Source organism: Arachis stenosperma, chromosome 3 (genome assembly GCF_014773155.1).
Source record: "Arachis stenosperma cultivar V10309 chromosome 3, arast.V10309.gnm1.PFL2, whole genome shotgun sequence".
Taxonomy (NCBI): Eukaryota; Viridiplantae; Streptophyta; class Magnoliopsida; order Fabales; family Fabaceae; genus Arachis; species Arachis stenosperma.
In genome coordinates, this window is record NC_080379.1 from 157,647,703 (window position 1) to 157,661,305 (window position 13,603).

At 31.8% G+C, this 13,603-nt stretch overlaps 2 protein-coding genes across 2 annotated transcripts; one reads left to right on the forward strand and one right to left on the reverse strand.

Moving 5' to 3' along the window:
• The first annotated feature begins 386 nt into the window (after nt 1-386).
• On the forward strand, nt 387-1,784 carry LOC130970507 ((+)-neomenthol dehydrogenase). The gene is made up of 4 exons (XM_057896619.1): nt 387-478; nt 571-838; nt 911-1,099; nt 1,184-1,784. The coding sequence occupies exons 1-4, from the start codon at nt 432-434 to the stop codon at nt 1,583-1,585; spliced, it is 906 nt and encodes a 301-aa protein (XP_057752602.1). The 5' UTR covers nt 387-431; the 3' UTR covers nt 1,586-1,784.
• Nucleotides 1,785-10,754: 8,970 nt separating this feature from the next.
• LOC130967478 (uncharacterized) lies at nt 10,755-12,924 on the reverse strand. The gene is made up of 5 exons (XM_057892345.1): nt 12,569-12,924; nt 12,155-12,478; nt 11,760-12,075; nt 11,555-11,671; nt 10,755-11,473 (listed from the first exon to the last, which is right to left on the reverse strand). The coding sequence occupies exons 1-5, from the start codon at nt 12,845-12,847 to the stop codon at nt 11,364-11,366; spliced, it is 1,146 nt and encodes a 381-aa protein (XP_057748328.1). The 5' UTR covers nt 12,848-12,924; the 3' UTR covers nt 10,755-11,363.
• Nucleotides 12,925-13,603: the final 679 nt, after the last annotated feature.

Genomic DNA, 13,603 nt, shown 5'->3' on the forward strand with positions numbered 1-13,603 from the left:
GTCCAATTTCTATATTTCTCACAAATTAGACGGTCTAATTTTTGTTTATGTAATTAAACGATTCCCCATTTTAGAATAATACTCTATCTATCCACATTTAAAAAAAACCGTTCCTACTCCAATATCAAAAACAAAATTTGGTTTGTGTGTCTGTCGGGTTTTTTTTTTCACTATACTTAAAAGGTATTAAAGATACATAAACACTTAACACTTAAAGATCATCTTACAAAATTCGTTCATATATATATATATATATATCCTTTTTGATATTATATATCAGTAGTGTTTCCTTAATCCCAATAAAGAATGCCAAGTGGATACATAGATAGTATATATATAATGTTATTGTTGTCAGTGTTTTCATTCATTCAGCATTCATTGATAAGGTACTAGCGAGTCCAAAGTAGTACTATAACAAACATTTTGTATATATGGAAGCGGAGCATTATTTTCCTTCTCCTTCTCTCTGCTCAACCAGGTATATATACATTGTCATTGATCATAATTTGTGTGTGTACTGGAAATGAATGAATCTAATGTGTTGATTTGTATTGGTAATGATGGATGAAGATGGTGGTCAAAGGAGACGGTGGCGGTGGTGACGGGTGGGAACAAAGGCATAGGGTATGCGTTGGTGAAGCAATTTGCGGAGCTTGGACTGAGCGTGGTCCTCACTGCCAGAGACTACCATAAAGGCCAAGCTGCTTTACAGTCCCTTCAAGCACATGGTCTTGCCAATCACCTTCACTTTCTCTTGCTCGATGTTTCTGACCCTCTTTCCATCAAACATTTCGCTTCCTCCTTTCAAGCCAAATTCGGACCCACCTTGGATATTCTCGTACGCATTCCCGCTTTTACCCTCCCTTAATATTCCCAATTCCTTCCTAATTATGTCATTTTAATTAATTAGGTTAATAACGCCGGTGTGTCGTTCAATGAGCTAGACGGCAACACGGTGGAGTATGCAAAAACGGTTATGGATACTAACTTTTATGGCCCTAAGTTGTTGATTGAGGCTCTCCTTCCACTCTTCCGTTGCTCTTCTTCTTCTTCTGTCTCTCGTGTTCTCAACATTAGCTCAAGGCTTGGCTCCCTTCATGTAAATTCTCTTTCTTTCATTCATTCATTCATCACTTTATCTAATTAATGAACTAGTGTATGTGATGCCATGCATGTTCCGCAGAAATTGAGGAACAAGAAGATGAGAGAAATGTTGGAGAGGGGGGAGTTAGGGGAAGAGGAAATAGAGGGAATGGTGAAGAGGTTCCTTGGAGACGTGAAGAGTGGAAGGTGGGAGAATGAAGGGTGGCCATTGCAGTGGACTGACTACGCGGTCTCCAAGCTGGCCCTCAACGCATACTCAAGGCTGCTTGCTAAGAAACAAACTCGCCTCAGTGTCAACTGTTTTTGCCCTGGCTTCACACAGACCGCCATGACAAGGGGAAAGGGCGCCCACACCGCCGACCATGCTGCTTCCCTTGCCGCCACACTCGCCTTGCTTCCCCCCTCCCACTTGCCTACCGGCAGGTTCTTCTTGCTTAGCCGCAACACCACCACCACTACTACTATTACTTCTAAACTTTGATCCAATTTCTCAGCCTAATTTTATATATTTTTTTCAGAAATTCAAGTTTGGAAACAACCAGTATTCAACCAATTTCATTATTATAATTATTTTTGTTGGTTGAAAAAAAATTTTATTAGCTCCTGTATCCGATGATTTATTTTATCCTGGTTCAAGAAAAAGGTTACAACTTTGCCTAATAACAAGAAGTTGAGCTAGGCTAATATAACATGCTTATAAGGTAGTTTCTTGTTTTGTATTTATTTCTACATCCATTTCAGAAACACCTATATATATTGAGAAAAAGAGAGTCCTAATAACTGTAAACTATCTAAAATCTTATCTCAATACGTTAATTATTTGTCAGGTAGATTTATTTTTTAAAAGGACACTTTTATATGATATTTAAAAATAGAATAATATTAGAGAGATAATAATTTAAAATTATCTTATTTAATTTAATATATATATAATTGTATGTATGTAATATTCATAATTATATATTTATTTATTTAATTTTAATTTTTATAAAAAAATTTAGATAAATATTTAAAAAATATACATAAAAATGATAGTAAATTTCAATTACTAAACCTCTTTTTTCATGTTTAGAGAAAAATTGGATATTCACAACAACAAAAAATGTTTAGCATTTCCAAATTTCAATGATTAAAAGGTACTATTTATGTAATTATACTTGAAAAAAATACGAAAAATTGATCTTTAAAATATTTAAAAAAATATATTTATCTAATGTTTAGTTGTTTTTATCACGACGTTTTTAAATTTTTTAAAAATTCATTTACTTTTTTATATTTTTTTAAGATTATTTTTATAAATAATATAAATTTTTGAATAATATTTTAATAGTTTAGCAGTTGATATTTAAGTGTTGCTAACTATATACCTAATTATATTTTCATTTATGGACCTGAAAGTGAAATTACTTTATTTGTCCCGCCAAATGAAGTTAGTAAGTCAACCAAAAAAATGCTAGAGAGCTTATCAATTTTTGCCATCATTTTAAACTATTAACTCAATATATTTAGTTTAATAATTTAATAATATATTTTAATTTATATTTTTAAATATTCATGACTAAAACTAATAAATTATAATGGCCTTAGTATTTTTCGTCACAATAATTTTTATAAATAATATAAAAAATAGACTGTAAAATTAGACGAATAAACTAAAAATATACTACATTTCAATTATTTATTTAAATCTTAATATTAGAATAATCATCACACACATTTAATAAATTAAATATCCAACATATTTATTATTTTACTGTTTTATTATACTTTTACATCCTCAAATTTTCGGCACCACACACCAAGTTCCACCTCTCCCATTAAACCTTCAGAATTCCACCGGCATAAACTATACCGCGAGAAAAAGCACACGAATTACTAGCTGTCTAGATTCTTTGATTTCTCAATAGTACATATAATATAAGAGAACACTCATCACAAAAAAAAAAAGGGGACTCGCATGTTGATTTTTCTCTGTGTATCTCTATACGTTTGTAATATGTATGAAAGCAAACAATAAAAAAATAATCTATCTTAGCACTTCACGTTTAAAGACATCAATTAAGAAATCGAAGTAGAACGAGTAACTGAATTTTCTATTCATATTGTAATTGAACCACCCCCTAATCCCTATAAACAAATAAACCAATTTTTTAGTTGAGTGGCAACATAACACATACATGTCAGTCTTTAATCAAGCATATGAAAAAAAAAAAAAAAAAAAAACTGTTGTTAATTAATGATGAAGCGTCATGAAAGATCCTAGTGATAGGTGAATGACAAAAAGGCAGTTGGTTATAGTTCCATGCATGGTCTCCTGACTCAGCAGGGAATTATATGATGAACACAAGCAAGAAACAGAGAATCTTTAATTTCGTTTTGTGTGTTTGAAACTTTGAATCAAGAATGTGGTTGATTCCAAGCATCTCCCTCGACGTATGGGATTCCTTCCAGGACCTCCCATTCACAAGCACCGCCCTCTGATCTCCGCCCCTGGCAGAAGCGCCTTCTGGAGCAGGGAGAAGGAGGATGCTGGTGACACGTAGCACCGCGAGCTTCATGAGGCGTTTTGAGCAGATGAAGGCTTCCATGGAGAATGGCGTCCGCAGTATCACTGTTCCAATGACTCGTGCTATAATAAAATCTTAAAAATAAATAAAACTTATTACTTTAACAATAAATATATGAAAAAGTATAATATAATAAAATATTTTAACTTTTTACAAAAATATTTAATCTAAAATTTTAAAAATTTCATGATTAATAATAAATCATTAAAAATAAATAAAATATATTATAATAATAAATGTATTTTATATTATTATTTTACTATTATAATAATATTAATAATTATATTATAAAATATATATTACTATTAATGTAATAAGTTTTAATTATTTTAAATATTTTTCCATTAATCAATATAAAAATTTTGAATTAAATATCTTCATAACAAGTTAAAATATTAAAAAAATAAAAACTATTACAATAATAATAAATATATATTTTATATTTTTTGATATATTAAAATAATTATCACCAATTTATATATAAAAATAATTATTAAAAGATATTTTAGCCAAATAAACTAACATGCATGTATGTTATTTAATTCTTATAAAAGAGGAAAGAAGAGTATTATTTTTGGGTCTTGCATTCTTCTATTATCATTTTTATATAAAAAATATTATATGATTATTATTATTATTATTGTTAAGATACACCCTTGCACACACAACTCCTTTTCTCCATGAATTTCATATATCAATTTCTTAGTCATTGCTAGAATTCGAATCCAGTGTACCTTCTAGCTTAGTTGCCACTAAAAAAGGCCTTGCGGTGCAGGAGTAGCTCAAATTCGGAACTTTCTCTATGTGTATACTCCAGTCTTCTTTGGACATTAGTGCAATCTAGTCATTTTCAATTTTTCATTCAAATTCGGTTTTTGAACAAGGCTTTTCATTGAAGTTTATTCAATACCCTCTAAGTATTAACTATTAATGATGAATGTGTTAGCCCATACATTGTTGGGCTATGCTGTAACCCAAAAAATATAACTAAGATCTGAACAAAAAAATATGAAGCCTTTGTTTGCGACAAATCTTATAGCCGCGCCAAAAACTATCTTCCTGTACATATTATTGACCAGAATTAATTTAACTATTTATTTTAATTACTTTTATTAGATACGGCATTATAAAAGGTTTACTCGAGGAAAGATCTTATTATCCGTATAGAGTATAAAACTTTTACTCTAGATTTTTCTGATAATTAGATTTATTTTTTGTATTATACTTGTCTCATTTCTTTAATTATTTTGTGAAGATTAATTAATATGAAAGAATATTTTTTCTTTCATGGTGTATTTAAAAATTGAATAATATTTAAAGAGATAATAACTCAAAATTATCTTATTTAACGTAATATTTATAATTTTATATATGTAATTACATGTTTATTACACTAAAATTATATATGTAATAAATATAATTACGAATATAATATATTTAAAATTATAGATATCATGTTATATAAAATAATTTTAAATATTATCTCCCTATTATCACCGCACTAAAAATTACTCAATTAGGTGATTGGCAACGTGTGTTTCAATTTGTTGTTTCGGCAAAGGGCATTCCTTTTTTGTGTCTTCGTTATTCTGATTATAGAAGCACAAGATGCCTCTCCTTATGTTAGGAAATGACAACTCTATCTTTGCAATCAACAAGATTTATCAGATATAACACGCGAAGGACATTGTTTACATTTTAAACACAAATTAATATTAATAATAACACTAATTAATACAGTGAGTAATAGAACGCAGCTCATATACAGCGTATAATTCCAATATGCCTTTATATGATAACTGATTAGCAATTCTCTTTAATTAAAAAAGGATAAATTATTCAACATTTGTTGATGTTTCTGTCAAAAGAAGAAAGCGCGATTACTTTTTGTAACTTTAATTCATAGATTGGTAGCTGCAAATGATGAAGTTGGTGCATGCCAGTCACTCGGATAAGGTCAGTTCAGCATGCATAATAGACGCCACTAAATAAACATTAACCCCCAAATAAAAAATAAATAAAGAAAAAGAAACATATACAATAATGCAATCTATACATATCATATAATTGGTTATGACTTATGACTTATGGCAAATAACTCATCAGGTCAACCATTAGTTGGAATGTTGGATTTGGATAGGCAGGGGAAAAAGTGACATGATGTCCATTAATTGAAATAAACGCAACCAAAATAATAGTCATTAATCATATGAAGCATACATGAAACTTATATACGTAGATTAATATCCCTACGATTTTATTACTCATAGTATATCTTCAGTTCGTTGTTAATCTAAATAAACAATGGTACTTAAACTAATATTTAGAATGATCATGCCAGTAGGGATAATAAACATCTTCCCAAAAGATTAAATTGATTTTGGAGTTCACCAAGGATCGAATTTTTAACCTTTTAGATCTAGTGCTTTAATATCATGTTATGATACTAATCATCCCAAAAATTTCAACTGATAGAAAAAGATAACACTAATAGTTATATCTCTAATACTCCATAAACTTCTATTGTACACATTGTACAAGTATTCCATTGGCTCCTCATACTTTCCCTTAAAGTAAACAATAGTATTCGAATTTCGAAAATTTATATCTCTGTCAAAAACATTTTCAAAAGACATAAGGTCTCAAAAGGTAACATACAGACAAATCTTTTATTTGACAAATAACTTGTACACTTACTTTAAATTTTTGTAAAACAATCTTACAAATATTTAAAAGATGCATATAAAAAAGTAAAGCAAAATTCGATCGCAAAAACTCTTTTTTAATTTTTTTATTAAAAAACAATTAATCACCAAAAAAAGTCACGTCATTTTTATACTATTAATATTTTGGTATTTTTATTTAGAATATAGCACCTCAAGTTCAACAGGAGGCACTCCAATGTTGCTCACATGCTTAATAACCCCACATGCCAAATAAAAGTGTTCAAAGAAAGGTAACGTAATTTAGTTAGGGTAATATTAGAAAGACAAATAAAACTGTCAAGACTTATCTTATTTAATATTTATTAATTGTCATAATAATTAATATTAAATAAAGTAAATTATAATTATTTTTGGTTAATTTTTTTATTATCAAATATTTTCGTTTGGTTATAGTAACTAGGGTATGGCAATATTAACACAACAAAAATCTTCTCGTCAGATAAAAATTTATTACTCATGTTACCAATATTTTAAGATAAGAGAATAATGTCCAAAACTATTGAAGGAAATAATACGTTTTCTAATTTTTTTTGGCAATAAATATTAAATAATATAATTGGCCAATAAATTGTTGCATATACAAACCGAAATTTAAACTTCCAATACTTACTTAAATGAATGAGTGAATTGATTATTTGATCAATTCAAGATGGTTTAACCAATGAATTGTTTGCTGCATCTATAAGGCAAAATTCAAACTCTCAATACTTGGTTAAATGAATGAGTGAGCTCTCTACTCAACCAACCCAAATTAATTTAAACAATATAAATATTTATATTAGTTTTCTCCTCTTTGTTCTTATGAGATTTTCTAGAGATGGATAAAAATGAGGTACAAAAAGTTTAATGGATTTGGAAATGGACTAGGGTCCAAAACGGACCTCCTAAGAAACGTAATTCACGGCTAACTATGGGCCATCAAATTAGGAGGTCTAAAGTCTAAATCCTATCCAAACACTCCCCTTTGAAATCAAAATACAAATTTTTTCATGAAAATAAAATTAATTATTATATAGATATATACTAAAATCAGTCACTATTATTAGTATTATAAATTAAAAATAAGTTAAATAATATATATATTTATATACAAATATATAATGACAGATTATAGTAGTTAATATTTTTGAATAAAATAGAATTATTGCATGTTAAACTTTGAAAGTAAATCTCACAAGAAGTTAAATTTAAAAGAAAATGTTAATGAATTTATCGGAATTTGTTGTTTTTTTTTTATTATTTAGCCATTAATTCTATTTTTTTAGTCTATTAAATTAATAAAATATTTTATCTCATACTTTTAAATATTGATAATTAATAACTAATGACTAAAAACAATAAATTTTAATAGTGTTCTAATATTTCTCGGATTTAAATTTCCTCTGTTACTGTGGGAGTTTCTCTAATCAATGATCTCATGAGTGTAGTTGATTGACTGCTGATCTCTAAAGTAGATCCTAATCCTTTTTTTTTTTTGGTGACTAAAGTAGATCCTAATCTAGATCGATACCAAAATCACTTAAACAACATATATTAAAAAAGAAAATAATAATAATAATAATAATAATAATAATAATAAGGCATGATAATGTCACAGCTGCTACTCATAATAAGTCACAACAGCAATGTGACCCTCCACGTGTTGACAGCACATATCTTATTGCATGTTACTTGAAATTATTTTGCAGTCTTTGCTAGCTATGCTTGGTACCTTACTAGCAAAGGCAAATCCATATCCATATAATAGACAGAGTGATCAACACAAAGGAGGAAGGCTTCGATCTATTTCTTTCTTCTCTTTTAAAAATGGTGGCCCTTCAATCTTCATAACCAAGAAACCCTAAATGGATAGCTTCCTAAGCCTATATATGGGCCAACATGTATATATAGTTGAGATTCCTAACTTCAACCAATATGTATATACTTGGTTTGATTAATAGTAAAATCAACAGATATAGGTTGGTATAATGGTTAACTTATTAGTTTGTTTAAGTAAGTGTCATTTAATTTATTAATTAACAATAAAATTTTAAATAGAATTTTGGTCTGCGATGAATTAGTTATTAGCTTGCCAAACTTAAAAATACAATAATTAACAGATTAAATACATGGTAATAATTGTCTTTTAACGGCGGCAGGAATTCGTTGCTTAACATCCATCTATTATTTGCTTTGATTACGAAGGCAATCAATAAACCAAACAAACGAAAAGTAAACTAATGGCATTCACTTACCCCCAACCGAATGAACGAACCGATACCATTTTGTTCTTTCACTGTTTCCTACCCCATTACTAGATGATTCATTCATTAATGTGTAATATGTAGAATTTCTAGAACCTAGACCAATTGGACCGATTTGATTGTCCATCTTTTGTATAAATAAATAATTAAGTACATTAAAATTATATTATTTAATAACTTTTTTCAAAGAAATTAATAGCGCCAATTAAGTGAAGTAAAGTAAGCAAGGTACTAATAAATAATGGAACTGCTTGAATCTGACAAAACTCTCTTGGATCCTGAAAAGCCTAATAATTATTGTGGTCTTTCTCTTATATATTCAACATTCCGAGCCCAAAACCTTAACCAACAGCTGTAATTTCTATCTAACTGTGAATTCAAAAAAATAGATAATGAAATTAAGGTAGTAGATTTTATATAGTTGGGGGAGTAATTGATGTTATGTGAAGGAGGCACACGTGACGTAGGGTAGATTTGGTTGCATTAGCAAAACATACAAAATGAATGAAGGGGGACCGTACAGTGGACTCACATGCACACGTTCCATAAATCCACCACTGCACCACCACCATAATAATCATCGTCTCTGCCGTCAAAACTACTTTATAGCTGTAGTCCACTTTCACTCACTACTACCAAAATATTTATTTTAACATTCACACACTTCTACTTCACTCAGTCACTCACTAGTCACTACTCGCTCGCTGCTTTTATGCTTCCATTGAGGGTTTGTTTGAAACTCTTAGAAATTCAATTACCTTTTTAAATAATCGACTATATATATATTTAGTTAAAAGTAATTTTTAAAAAAGAAACTATTTTTTAATTGGTGTGATCAAAATAATGATATAAAATAATTATTTACGTTATTTAATATTAATATTTAAAATCAAATTCCTTAGTTGGTATAATTAAAAGAATGGTATAAAATAATATTATTTTTGGTGATAAATTTTTTAGTTTAAAATCATTAGTTTCGTTATTTTCAATTATAACTCAGACAAGAATACTTAAAAAATATTTGCAGAAAATCTTTATAGATTCCCAAACATACTCTCATTCGGTTTTTTGTAATAATAATGACTGGGCCATGGCCCATGGGCAATTAAATTTTTTAAAAATATATAGAAAACTAAATTTTAAATAATTAGTAATAGTATAACAAAAAAAGTAATTAATATTAGTTAACTTTTTTATCATAAAATTGTTTTTTAATTCTCATTTTAGAAGATATGAGATTTAAAATTAGAATGTAAAATTTAAAATAAATTTAACTGATATTATTTGAAAAAAGAAATTCCTTAGTTTAATTCTTTTAAGAAACAGCCTGAAATTATCTATTTAGCCCTTGAATGGGCAATAGTTTTTTTAAATTTGATGACGGTTCAATAGAAAATGAGATCTGAGTGGCTCGGTTTTTAATCCTAAGGTCAAAACATTGGATTCGATAGTGAAAACATTGGTAGAAGCAGGGAAGCAGTAAAACCAGGAAAAGTATACTGGGTGGACGTCTCGATTACATAAAATCTCTACAGACTCATAAACAATGAGGGACCAACCTCATGTACCCTGGTTTATACAAGTCAAGACACATTCAGAAATATTAGAATTGAAAAATTACAATTCTTATTATTTTAATTTAAAAAATGAGTAAATATTTATTTTCTTTACTTGTTGACGGATTAAAAAAGAAGAGGGAAGGGAATAGTGGTGGTACTCGTATAAAGTAGCAGTAGAAGAGAAGTTTGACCGGGTCAAAACCAGAAATGGTTCCCTCCATCCAAACTCCAAAATCAAATCACGACTTTCGAAGAGTCCTTTGTTAGTTGCTTCTTTAAGGAAAAAAATAAAGGCGGGCGAGGATACAGTTGGAAGAGAGAGATAAATGGGCCCCGCACCAACTTGGCCTCAGGATAATATGGGGCCAAAATTGTACCCATCAAAATTCCAACCAAATACGTACACCTAATTCCATCTCTCATCTTTCTTGCAACTTTGCTTCAAAACATAATACCTAAATAGGCAAACCATCAACGTCTATCACCTTCTCAAGAACCATGTGTTACCCTTATTTCCCATCACTTTAATTCTTCGGACATAATTAACATAGAATATAGAGAAATAAAAACTAATTATTTTGCCTTGATTCCACCAAGGGAAATTAGGCAAAAGTTCCTCGGTGGATAACAGTAGAATTCAAGAATTACACAAGAGATATTATTACATAGTATAAATTATTACATATACTATATACTATAACAAGCAAAAGAGAGGGATTGTACAAAAGGTATGGGTAAAACCTTTCATCAATTCCTTGTTAGCTTGACTTGGAACACTTTTTCCAATTCCAAACACCATACCATACCTTGCCCCTTAGTATATTGTTGCCCATATGAAAATGAACCGCGTAACTTATTACAACTAATTAATAATACTAACAAGTACCAAAAAATATAGAATAACCTTCTTCCCTAAACTATTTCTTTAACTATTGCTTCAAACTAGAAAACAGAGATCCCAGAAGCTACAATCCGTTACCCTAAACCTGGATGTTTTATTGCAACTAACTACCCAAAACACATTCCTTGAATCCCATCATTCATGGGCCAAAAAAAAAAACTAAACAAAACACCAAGTTTACTAGCACAAACCAGTGGCAAATTTTCACTATTCTTCATCTTCATGCCTTTTAAAACTAGAAAAGAACAATTTTTGTTTTCAAGTCAATAAGTCCACTCCTGCGGGAGGCGAACTTCGTAGCTGGCTGCCTCTTCCCGCCGTGCCCTTAATCTGTTCTGCATCAGAACAGCGTTTCTTCTTGCGACCAATGCATCTAAAAAAAGAAAAGAAATATCTGAATACGGAAACCCTTAAATAAAATGTTACAGACATGAGAAACAGGGACTAGGCTTACCATAATCAGTGGCAAAGGCGTTGGAGAAGCACGGCTGAAGTGATGGACCATTAAAACCCTCAATGTTTAAGTTCAAAGCATGAACTACCTTAGCCGGAACCACAACAGGTGCAGAACCTGATGGAATAAACCATTAAAATTAGATACAAGCGGACCAACCGTATACGAAATTAAACGAGCCAAGAGAGGGGTTTAGCGCTTTTACCAGTCTTCTTTCGAGGCTCAGCGGTGTTCCCATACTGGCGAGGCAAGAACACCCCTGTTCCACCAGAGCTGGCTCTTTTGGCGGCAGATCCAACCGGAACCGGAACCCGATGCCCGGATCCGACATACTGCAAGTTGTTCTGATTCTGGTGAGGTTGGGGCCATGCAGATTGGAGACGGTTACCACATTTTACACTCTCGTAACAAACTTCACGCGCTCTGTTCTGCTGTTGGAGGAGCCAGTATGCTTTATTACCAGCCCCCTGCCTTCCCCAGGTAGAACCACACTGTTGATTCAACACCTGCTCTTGAGAAACCTGAACACAATGGGAAAAGATTATTAGATTCAAGTTTTTCAGAAATGCCTTCTTCCCAAATTAAAGACGGTTTTGTTACCTGAGGAGCGTGGTTACAGAACGAGCGGCATACGGTGGTGTGGAGGTTCTTCGGTGCTGCTGCGGTGGCGCGTGCAGAGTTAAGAAACCCTCTGTTGCTCTGAGACACGTGGTCGTTCAGCTTCATCCTGGCCACTTGTCCTGCGGCTTGGTATATAACCTCCCAAGGGTCGTTTTGGTCGGCGAACGGCGTCGTCGAAGGGGAAGGAACACGGGAAGATCCGCTCGGTGTTCCTTCGCCGGAAACTAAACTACGGCCGGACCAGCTTCCGATTCCGCTAAGGGTAGACTGAGGCGAGCCTGCCATACCGCGAGTTTTGCATGCCTGTGATGAGAACCAAAACGAAAATAGAGCGTTAGCTTCAGAAGGAAGAAAGAGAAAGTGTGTTATTGTGGCTTTCAGAATATTCTGTACCTCAGGTTTCTCAGTGGCGAGTTGTTTGCGTGAGTCGTGAATCGTCGCCTGACTGAGGCGGCGAGTCAAGCCGGCGAAGAAGTCTTCTTCCTCGTCGCTGCTCTCCGTCTCGGTGGAGCCAGCAACGGACTCCACCGGAGAGGACACACCAAACTCATAGGGGAACTCGGAAGGAAAGGCGAAAACGGCGTCCGGGTCGGGTTTTGGGGAGCCCTTAGGTCCGTCGAGGAACTGCGGCGGCGGAAGCCAGAGAGGCGCGTCGTCAAGAAGCTTCGCCATGGTTGGTCGGAAAGTGGTAGAAGTTGAAAATAGGAATGAAGAGAGAAAGTAGGAAGTAGAAGAAGTAGGGTGGTGGATCATAGAATGTTGAAGACAATGTTGCTTTTATTAAGGTTTCAGGGTCTCCTTTCACACACTTCAAATTCTTATTTTATTATATTAAAAAATAAAAAGAAAATGAGGGGGGAGAGAGAGGTGCGCAATTTGCAAACAACTGGAAGAAGGGCCCAGTGGTTGGAGACATTTGTCCTTGTTTTTGTATGCAACTCACCTGCCATTTGTCCACTCCACCCCTTAATAATCTCTTTCAAATTAATTCAAATTAATTAAACACCACCGTTTTCATTGGAACATGCATCGTTACCAACTTACCATACCCCGCTTTCTTTTTCTTTTTAGTTTCTCTTTTTATATTCCACATGCCTTAATCTTAATCTTCTGTTTTTTTTTTTTTTTTTTACTTTTATATACCTTAAAGGCTTAAAATCAAATTCAAATTTCAAATTTCTTACACTTCTACACTAAACAAAGGTTTACTATTCTATTACCATACGTCTCAATAATTGTTTTTCAAAGTCTTCTCTCTTTTTCTTTGCCACTACTACTCTCTTTTCTTTTTAGTAGGATTTAGCTTATGGGTACTCATATATGTTAAGGTTGTTAATTATAAAAGTATTTATGAAAGACAACAAATAAAGAAATCTTTAATGTACTTGTTATATATTTATTGAAATTTTAATGTGCCCTAACCCCTAC

Excerpts from the sequence above, each read along its gene's own strand:
- LOC130970507 (XM_057896619.1), top strand. The coding sequence starts at position 432 with ATGGAAGCGGAGCATTATTTTCCTTCTCCTTCTCTCTGCTCAACCAG. Across the intron at positions 479-570 it reads CCTTCTCTCTGCTCAACCAG|ATGGTGGTCAAAGGAGACGG; the intron begins GTATATATACAT and ends TGATGGATGAAG. Across the intron at positions 1,100-1,183 it reads CAAGGCTTGGCTCCCTTCAT|AAATTGAGGAACAAGAAGAT; the intron begins GTAAATTCTCTT and ends CATGTTCCGCAG.
- LOC130967478 (XM_057892345.1), bottom strand. The coding sequence starts at position 12,847 with ATGGCGAAGCTTCTTGACGACGCGCCTCTCTGGCTTCCGCCGCCGCAG. Across the intron at positions 11,672-11,759 it reads TGAGCCTCGAAAGAAGACTG|GTTCTGCACCTGTTGTGGTT; the intron begins GTAAAAGCGCTA and ends TTATTCCATCAG. Across the intron at positions 11,474-11,554 it reads CGCCTTTGCCACTGATTATG|ATGCATTGGTCGCAAGAAGA; the intron begins GTAAGCCTAGTC and ends TTCTTTTTTTAG.